Here is a 10,099-nt window from a genome sequence, read left to right as displayed (position 1 = left end):
AAGGGAAAGCTCACTATCTCTTTCGTCGCAATGTTCTAGTGGGTTCTTAGATAGTCAAGCATTTTCTACACCCGATCTAGGTCTTCGTTCTAAGGATTGCCCTAGCTGGCTTTGTTCAGCCTTACCTCAGTAAGTGAGTTCGCAAATCTGTTGCTTGTGAGCCCCGTCCATTATGCGCATTGATGCATGGGGTTGAATCATGATGGTTGGGATGGTAGATGTCATCATGCTTATCAGTGCGTTGCTCGCAACGTTTGTTATAATCGAAACATCGGTTATTGCTAGATTGGCACACATGACTCGTCTCGCGAGCTTGCAAAGACTGAGCCTGCCTTGGGTGTGGGTTAAAACTGGCACGTTGACACTGGGGATACTACCTAGCAGGTCGGGTATCCCTGTGCTGACCATTATCTTCGTCTTCTCCTATGGGCTGTTTGCTCGGTCGCCTCCCGAAGTTAGTTTGTTTGCGGGACACTCGTTCTTGTGCAGAATGTTTTCAACGATGTCAGGATCGTTGACCGTGCCTCGGTACTGATGAACTAGATTGGTTGTCGATCGATTTTTGACCTGTTGGGGTGACGTCGGTGAAGCGCAACCAGTCAAGGTCTTGGGGGGCTGGTTGTTGATTTCTTATCTCAACCACATTTTGTTGCATAGTCTGTGCGACCATCGTTCTGATCATCTCCACCAATTGGCCATTCTCGGGATTTGATGTCCTTGCCCCCAACTGGTTTGTGGCCTGCTGCACTGGTGATACTGGTGGTCGACGCCTGGTGCCGTCGTGGTGCACCTCCTAGTGGATGGTTTCCACGTTTTTCATGGTTTCCAGTAGTGGTCTTTGATCTAGTTCAAACCATCATGGGCCTTGAGTGATCGTGTCATTGAAGTTTGTTTACTAGAAATTTTGAAATTTGGCAAAGGCCCTCTTTCTAGCACCAATTGTTGTTATCCAATCTCCAGTCACATGATAAGTGGGTTCCTAGAGGTATTGTCTGTTTTGGGCCATAGGTTGGACTGTTGGTAGGCCCGCACAGTTTTGCCCTTAAAATGTGCCTTTAGGTGGTGAAAGTGTCCTTGTGCTATATAAGCGACCAAAGCCTTCGTCTCTTAGTCGATGTGGGAGTTTGGCATCAACACAGCCCCCCAGATGAGGGGCTTGGGAGGTTTGGCGTGGGTACAAATTGGCACGCTTATCCTAGGTAAACCTGGGCCCTCATTCTAGCGCCAACTGTTGTTACAAAATTTGCATCAACTTGAGCAATCGATTGACCCTGTCGGGATCAGAACTAATGTGTGCATGATTACAGGTAACTAATAATGTATAAACAGAAAATGCAGTACAATGAGTTTTTAAAGTTGTTCGGCGAGTTAACCTCTTGAGCCTATGTCCACCATTTTTGTATTTGCTATGAGAACTTATAATAATGGTCATAGAACAATTTACTAACCCCTTTCTCATCGTTTGAGGGGGTTTATATACAAATTACGTACAAAGGAAAGAGCAAAAATAAAGGGATTACAATTAAGATTGAAATGCAACTCCAATATTATTGCGATTAAGCATTAAGATTGCGCCAAGATTGCTATCGATTTGATCCCTTTCGAGATTTATGGGATTTGAAGTTATCTGTGTGTTGGTTGAACAGCTGTAAGGATTGGTCGCGACTAGCTTGTGCTAGGTCGAGCTACAACTCGACGAGCTTATGTTGGGTCGGACAACCGATTGAGTCGAACTATTTCTGGATCGAGCTATAATGCCGCAACTCTTCGACCTTGATGGAAAAATCACACACAACAATATATATAATGAGTACAACAAAAAGATGACAAATGGGGGAGATCCATCATAAATAAAAGGGAAAATGAAAATCCAAAACATATTATAGATTTGATTATCGGGAAATTAGAACAATTAATCATAAAATAAATAAATAAATGTAAAAATGTTGACTACCATTCAATCTTTTAGCCCATCAACAAATAGAGAAGAAAAAACTTCCATTTCTTGCTTCTTCAAAACGACACCAACCTCAACACCACCGCTTTTATCTCTACTCTTGGCCAAAGCAATAGCTCCAATCCTATCTATGGACACAATCTCTACCTTCCTGGGTCTCCCCCACCTGAAATCAGACCCGTAAACGTCAAACTGGGTCGACCCGGATACTCCAAGGCATTGTACTCCTTCAGACAGAGTTTCCATCAACGTCAGCATCCTTGAAAGTGTGTCTTGTCTTCCCTCAAGTTCTCCCCTTTCTATTTCTTTTATCACATCGCTTAACTTCTCTGCGACAAAGGCAACCCCGTTTTCTTCTGTGAAATCTCTTGCTATCGCAATGCGAAAATGTGGCATAACGCAGTTGCCAACATAATTCAATGGAACTGGAGGATCTAAACGGCTCCTGTAATCTGCTGTGAATCCAAATATAATCTCTCTATTATCTTCTCCTCCTCTGGCTTTAACTAAGCAGACAAATACATATGCTAACGTTAGCACAAAAGTTGATAAATGAAATCGTTGTTGTTGTTTCTCGGCCTCCTCTCCATTATCCTTATTCAATATAAGCAATACCTGATTCCTTATTTTCTGAATATCCTCACGGGTCAACTCAAATGTGGCTCGAACCCCATCGGTATTCGGCGTTAAGTGTGGCAAAACCTTCAAACTTCGTGTTCTGGTATAAGCGAACCAGTTGTTCACGTACTCCATGTCGATACCAGTCGGATCTTCGATGATGGTTCGGTCAAAAGATGGGATTAGTTCTGGTAAAAAAGAAGGCTCTTCTTTTGGATCTTTACCTAATTGTTTGCATAAATAAGCCCAATACTTGATAAACATGGTTGAACTTCTCCCATCAAGTATGGCATGGTGACTTGTTATGCCGATGCAGAACCCTTGATTCGGAAACAAAGTTATTTGTATAGCGATCATCGCTGCTTGGTCATCAGATGTCACCAACTGAAGGATCAAAGGATGGAGCTCCACAGCCTCATGAACTCCGTTATCAGTAATCGAATTGAAGTCTTCGGTAGACTCTGCAACAATGAATGGAACGCCATCGTTTGGGGAATAGTAGATGTATGGTTTCGGGGCATCTGTGGGCCAGATTAGATTACCAGCAAGAGGAAGATTTTGGAGTAGAGTGATAGAAAGAGAGTGCTTGAGGTCCGGGAGGATAAACGAGTTGAAGAAACGAGGGGTTAAGTCAGTGATTTGATAGAAGTAAAGGCGTTCAACAAGAGGGAAATTAAACCAAAACGTGTCGTATAATGTTAGAGGAAGAGAAAATTCAGTGGTTGAGTCGGAGAAAGGAGTAACTTGGGTCACTTCCTGTATTTTAACGGTGTTGGATGACGCCATGTAAGCCATGATACAAATGCTCTCTTAATGATGCTAACATACAGTATCTTTAAACCCACAATAACTCTCAAAAACAAACTCTTGGAATATGATTCGCCTTACTTTTCATAAATAATTATAACATTGCGAGTTTTTTCTCGAAACGGTTGTTCTTATCTTAATTATTGGCCGTCCTTATCTTGAATTATTTGACATTTGTTGTCTCAAGTGAAAAAAACTAGCCATACCGGCTCATCACAAATCTCCCTAGTTAGTAAATATGGGTACGATAAAAAAAGATACGAAAATTTTACGGGTATAATACGATAAATGGTAAAACATATATTTATAAAAATTCGATCATAAAATTTAGATACAAAAAAAAATACGATACAGGTATATACGAGTTTAATATGAGACATTGTCAATAATACGTTTTGAAAAATACGGTAATATCAATCCTAGTTTTATCACTTTTCATGAGCCACTTGGTTAAAATCTATATAATATTTCAAATATATGGGTATGGCCAAAAAAGGATACGGGAATTTTACGGGTATGATACAGAAAATGGTAAAAAATACGTTTATAAAAATTCGACAAAAATTCGGATACGGGAATAATTCGCGAATAATGCGGTTGTGCTTATAAAATACGGTTGTTCGCGAATAATACACGAATTATACGGATGGGCGTATAATTCGCGAATTTACTAACTAGGCAAATCTCTATGGCTACATTTGTTTTTCTATCTTATTATCCTACTGAAAATACGTATTTGTTTCCCTATTCTCAAAATCCAATCCTATTCTATTCAACTTTTTTAAGCCCCTTAGGTTTGTTAATTTAGCTAAACACCCCTTATAATAAAACATTAAAATTTAACAAAAACACCATCTAGCCACCCTCCGGCGGTGGTGGCCGACTGCCGGCATTTAATGGGTGGGTGGGGGTGTTTTTGTTAATTTTTAATGTTTTATTATAGGGGGTGTTTAGCTAAATTAACAAACCTAAGAGATATTTTTATTAATTTTCAAATCATATCCTCGTAATAGTAACCCAACTCTACCTTTTTCAAAAATACTACTTAAAATAATAAAACAAACAAACCATATGCTATTTATATTAAATGACACTGAAATAAAGTGATACGAATCATATAAAATAATGTTATTCAATCAGTCCAGTTTGTACTGACATGACCACCCCATGAAAAATTGTAAGAAAATAGTAAGAAGGATTAAAGTTTGGAGATACAATTAATTAAATTTAGATTAAGGTTTATTAAATAGAGTTTCCAATTTGAAGTTAGATACAATAAAATAGAGATACGTGTAGGGGTGAGCAGTTCTGGATACCCTACATTTTTCGAGGGAACCAAAACTGCACGATGCAGGTTCCCAAAAAAAGGAACAATAACCTAAAATGCAGGTTCTGGTTCCTTACCCTAGTACCTTGTAAAAAATTTATTACTCCTCTATTAGTTTAAAAAATGACAAAAATACCTTAAAAGTTTACAAATATACCGCTAACAAATTAAGAAAACCTACATTTAGTAGTTTTCAAATTTTGATTACTCATTCATTTATGTCCAATGTGACTCATAAATCCTCTAATCTCTAGGCCAAACTTGAATTCAATCAATTCATTACAATTCACATAAAATTTCTCAATCAAAATCAAAACGCAAACAGGTTCCAAGCTGGATAACCACTTCAAGTTCTTTTCCCAGGTTTTGGTTTCGGTTCTGGTTTCGAAACCTGTAAGAATCAGAACCGGAACCGCACAGTGTCAATTCCTATAAAATAGAACCAAAACCTACCCACACAATGTCGGTTCCAAGTAGGTTTCGGCTCCGGTTCCAGCTCCAGTTTACCTGCTACCCGTGCTCACCTCTAGTTGCGCGGTTAGCTAGCATAGAATGAGACAAAGATCTAGTTTTTCCAACTTTAAGTTTACAGATGTATTATTTATTAGTATTGGACCACCCCAATTGTCTCACCTAAACCTATAACCACATGTCTCATCTCATATTTGCAAAATTTTCTGAAATTCAGACCACCTCATATTTTAAAATCTAAGGTTTTAGTTTTCGATAAAATTAAAATTTTCTTTTAATGGTTTAAAACTAATCAATACCCCTACTTAAATTGGGAATGTTCTGATGAAAAATCGAACCTGAGACTGTGCATTTATCCACACTATCCCCAATTCATCCTAACCATCTAAACTACTCACGGATGGATTAATTCAGTTCCCCTTACATTATGATCCCTACACTTGGTTTACTTTCATGATAAATGTTATTTCGTTTTAGAAATTAATAAAGATAATAACTTTGGTTCTCTCCATTATAACACAAATCTTAACAACAAAACATTAACTAGACAAGAAAAAATATTTTATTACTCAATGAGCATATATACAGTAAAAGCTAAAATGTAGTCTAATTTAAGCTATAGACCTTATGGTGGACAATGAATTGTTGAGCAAATATGAGCACTTAGTTCTTCTATGCAAGCATCTACTGTTTGACACATTTTTGCCAAGTGGTGTTTTCTCTTTGTTGTCTTGCACATCAAGCTTATTTTGATTCATGATATTCTTATATGAGATAACTTTATAGGTGTCACAATTTCCTTATGTGGTCCTAAAGGTTGTGAAGCTTTGTCTGTGGTCCTGCAAGAAAGAGAAAAGATATGTATGTGGTCCAACAAAAAGTTAGAATTCTTTTTGTTCTCCACGTGTTTAGCTATGTCAAGCTTATGCCTTTTGCATTTTCATTTCATGTGTGTGCACAGTGGATGTGTGCTTGCACATATATGTTAGCGATTTGCTTGTTGCATTTTATTTCATGATTTACTTCATGTGTGAGCACACTTTTCTGTTGTGCTAACATTGCAAGTCTGACTTACTTTTGCACAAGTTGCGTTTTTATCTTTATCAGCCAAGATATTTTTTCCCATCTGTTGTGCTGTCATGAGGATCACCTATAGGTGTCCCAATATCCTCTTTTGGTCTAGGGAAATAAGTGTTTTCCCTTTTTAGTTATGGTCCCAAAAGATAGATGGAATTTTTTCCATTTTTTGACCAACATATGTCAGCCCTTGTTTGCTGACTTGGCAAGAATTGAGGAGCACGAAATTGGCTTATGTCATCTTCATTCTTGCTCATTTGTAAAGCTAACCTTTGATATTTTATTTTGCTTGTGCTCTAAAATTTTCAGAGTGTTTTTTTTATTTTTTTTATTTTTATTTTTATTTTTTTATCCTCAAAGGTTCACCTTATGTTTATGTGCCAAACTTTCATCATCTCTTATACTTGATTGAATGGCAGTTGAAACTTGGTTCCATTATTGATGCTAGGTGTGGCTTTGGTGTGTGAAGCTTGGGCGGAGCTCAAGTGTTCTTCAAGTGTGTTCCTGGCATGAAAAGGTCCTTGGAGCAACAAGACATTAGAGATTTAGAGGGTGGTGTTTAGTGTAACTATAATAGGGAATTCTCTTTGCTGTAGCTAAAATCAACTTTGAACTATATCTTGTAATGTTTGTTGTTTAGTAGATTTGCATTGATTTGGACGAGGTCACATGGATGTAAGCTAAGAGTAGTTTTAGCCAAACCATATATATGTTGGTGTGCTTTACATTTATTATTTATGGATGATTGATTCGTGCTTAACTTGATAACCATTAATCAAATTAGTAAAAACTTCCACTGCACTTTAAAAATGGGTACCTAAACATTAACTAGAGTTCACCAACTCTAACAAGTGGTATCAGAGCCTATTTTGATAAGTTCTTTTAGTTGATCCTCACCCATTTTGTTTGCTTTCGTGTGCATCTGATTGTTTTTGTGTTTGGTCGAAATCTGGTCTATTGACGTGTTCTGTTTTTGGTCTGCTACTTATTCGTGTGTGCACATCGATCTAGTGTGCTCACATCTGTTTAAGTGTTTACCATCATGTGCTTCTTTATTGAAGAAGGGTCAACTCATAGACCACCCCTGTTAGAGGGTTCTAACTAATATACATGGAGACTTAGGATGCGTGCTTTTCTTAAGTCCATTGATGAAAGAGTTTGGTCCACGGTTGTGAATGGTTGGATAGCCCAGTTATTGTTGAAAATGAAGTGTCTAGACCAAAACCCATTGCTAATTGGACCACTGCTGAATTAACTCTTGCAAATTATAACTCTAAAGCCATTCATACTCTTTTCAATTCTGTTAATGTGAACCAAATGAAAGTCATAGCTAATTGTGAGCTTGCCAAGGATGCTTGGGATAGGTTATAAGTAAAAAAAGAAGGCACTAGTACTGTTAAACTAAATAGACTTAGAAGACTTGTGACTGATTTTGAAAATTTGGTTATGCATGAAGATGAGACTATCACTGCTTTTTATGGTAGAGTTTGTGATGTGTCTAATGAATGTTTTGCTTTGGGAAAAATTTATTCTAACATTGAACTTGTCAGGAAAGTTTTTTGCTCTCTTCCCAAGAGATTCATGTCATAAGCAACTACCATAGAAGAATGTCGAGATGTGGATGCTATGGACATTAATGAACTCATTGGCTCTCTTCAAATGTTTGAGCTGAGTTTGAAACGATGGGAAAATAAAAAAACTGAGCAAACGTTTGGCTCTTAAACATGAGGAAGATTCTAAACTTTGATTCAAGTGGCTTGGATGATGAAAGTTGTACTTTATTTAGAAAGAATTTTTCAAAGTTTTTGAAGAAAAACATGAAAAAGCCCTTTGAGACTGGAAATAGTAGAAAACCTTTTGTGGAAAAGTTTTATGACTAGCAAACCTCTAATACCTTTTCAAAAAGATTTTCGAAAGATAAAGTAATGAAAAATAAGGTTATCAATTGTTTTGAGTGTGAGGAGTTTGGGCATATACAATCTAAGTATGCTAACACGTTGAAAAAGAAGAAAGGTAAGGCTATGGCTGCCACTTTGAGTGAGAGTGACCAAGAAGAGAGTGAGGAAGATGAGTCTGATGATGATAAGAATGCCCTTGCTTTTACCGTGAGTCAAGATGATGATAAGAGTGAGTCTTTGGATGACACAATTGATATCTATGTTGAACAACAAGAAGCATATGATAAGATGTATGATCAATGACTGAAGCCGATGAAGAAGTTGCAATCTCTTGGAATTGAAAATGCAACATTGTTGAAACAAAAGAAAACCTTGTTCGAAAAGATTGTTGTTATAACTTCTGAATTGACTGAGGCTAAAGCCATAATTGCTAGATTAAATGCAGGTTCTTTCAAACTTAATGAAGTCCTTGGGCAAGGAAATTCTTTCGGAGATCGGTATGGTTTGGGTTACAGTCTTGGTGCCAGCACATCGACTTCTAGTGTACGCACATTTGTTAAAGCCACTGAAACTCCCACTAAAGGTGCTGTTGAGAGGCAAGCGATAAAGGTAAAAAAATTCATTCCTATTTGTCATTTTTGTAACAAAAAATGTCACATGAGACCTAAATGCTTCAAATTCATTATATATTTGAAAAGAATTCTTGAAAACCAGAACTTGTTTTCTAATGTGAGTACTCATACTAAAAATGGTTACTCTTCCAAAAGAATTTGGAAACCCAAGTCTGATGTGAATTGCCTTATGTCTCATACCTCGTTGCTTGCATTTCAAAATGATCTTTGATATTTAGATAGTGGTTGTTCTAGACACATGACAGAAAATAAATCTCTTTTGTCTAAACTTGAATGGATTTATAGTAGACATGTTACTTATGGTGATGGTAAGGGATCAATTGTTCTTCTTGATTTTCCTGTTTTGAATGATGTTTTGCTTGTTGAGGATTTGAAAGCTAATTTGATTAGTATTAGTCAGATTTATGATAAGAACTTTGTAGTTCAATTTTCCAACATTATAAGAATTTTGGCTTCTCACAACAAAATAATTTGTCACTATAAATATCAAAATTGTGACCATTTTGCTAATGTGACAAATTGTATTAGTCACAAGGTTGGTCACATTAAGCTCGTACTCTTAAGTGTATGGTGACAAAAGAGTGTTTGGTCACCATAGCTTAATTATTTATTGTCACAATAATAATTTGTCACTTTAAATTAGTTTATTGTGATAAATTATTTATAACAATTGAAGACATTTTTTTATCATTACAAATAATATTTTGTCACAATTGATTTATATTTAAAGACTAAATGATAAGCTTTATAGTGAGACAATAATATATTATGACAAAATTAATTATCAAAATTGTAAATAGTGACTAAATTATTTGCTCATAATTTTAGTAGTGACAAAAATTTATTTATCATTGACTTTATTCGACAACATTTAATTTGTCACATGTTTGTTTATATGACAATATTATTTGTCGAAATTTGTATAGTGATGGAAATAATTTTGTAAAAAGAAATTTTTATACAAATATTTTTACATGACAATTTTTTTATTGTCAAAATAATATAGGCATGACAAATATTGTTTGTCATCTCAATAATGATAAAAATATTCATGTCTGTACTTTATATTAGGGGTGGAATATTCCGATTAACCAAACCGGATAGGATAGTTTATAAACCAAATCGCTTTTTTAGTTCAAGTAAAAACTTAAACCGAAACCAAAACGATTATATGATTAAACCGGTTATGAACCGAACCGAATAGTTCGGTTCAGTACCGGTTTTGAAAATCAAAATAACTGAGAAAGTTTGGTCGGCCACCAGAACTTCTCTAAAATTCTAGTCAAATGTAGTATCTATTACTAGAACAAAG

At 36.2% G+C, this 10,099-nt stretch overlaps 1 protein-coding gene across 1 annotated transcript; it reads right to left on the bottom strand.

Moving 5' to 3' along the window:
• Window positions 1–1,957: 1,957 nt before the first annotated feature.
• Window positions 1,958–3,361, bottom strand: LOC116126949 (phenolic glucoside malonyltransferase 1-like). Its single transcript, XM_031412621.1, has 2 exons — window positions 2,573–3,361; window positions 1,958–2,536 (listed from the first exon to the last, which is right to left on the bottom strand). Exons 1-2 carry the CDS (start codon window positions 3,359–3,361, stop codon window positions 1,958–1,960), a joined length of 1,368 nt encoding a protein of 455 aa, XP_031268481.1.
• Window positions 3,362–10,099: the final 6,738 nt, after the last annotated feature.

Source organism: Pistacia vera, unplaced genomic scaffold (genome assembly GCF_008641045.1).
Source record: "Pistacia vera cultivar Batoury unplaced genomic scaffold, PisVer_v2 Contig188, whole genome shotgun sequence".
In the NCBI taxonomy this organism is placed as follows: domain Eukaryota; kingdom Viridiplantae; phylum Streptophyta; class Magnoliopsida; order Sapindales; family Anacardiaceae; genus Pistacia; species Pistacia vera.
The sequence above is the reverse complement of the archived record's forward strand: the minus strand, read 5'-3'. Positions and strand labels throughout refer to the sequence as shown.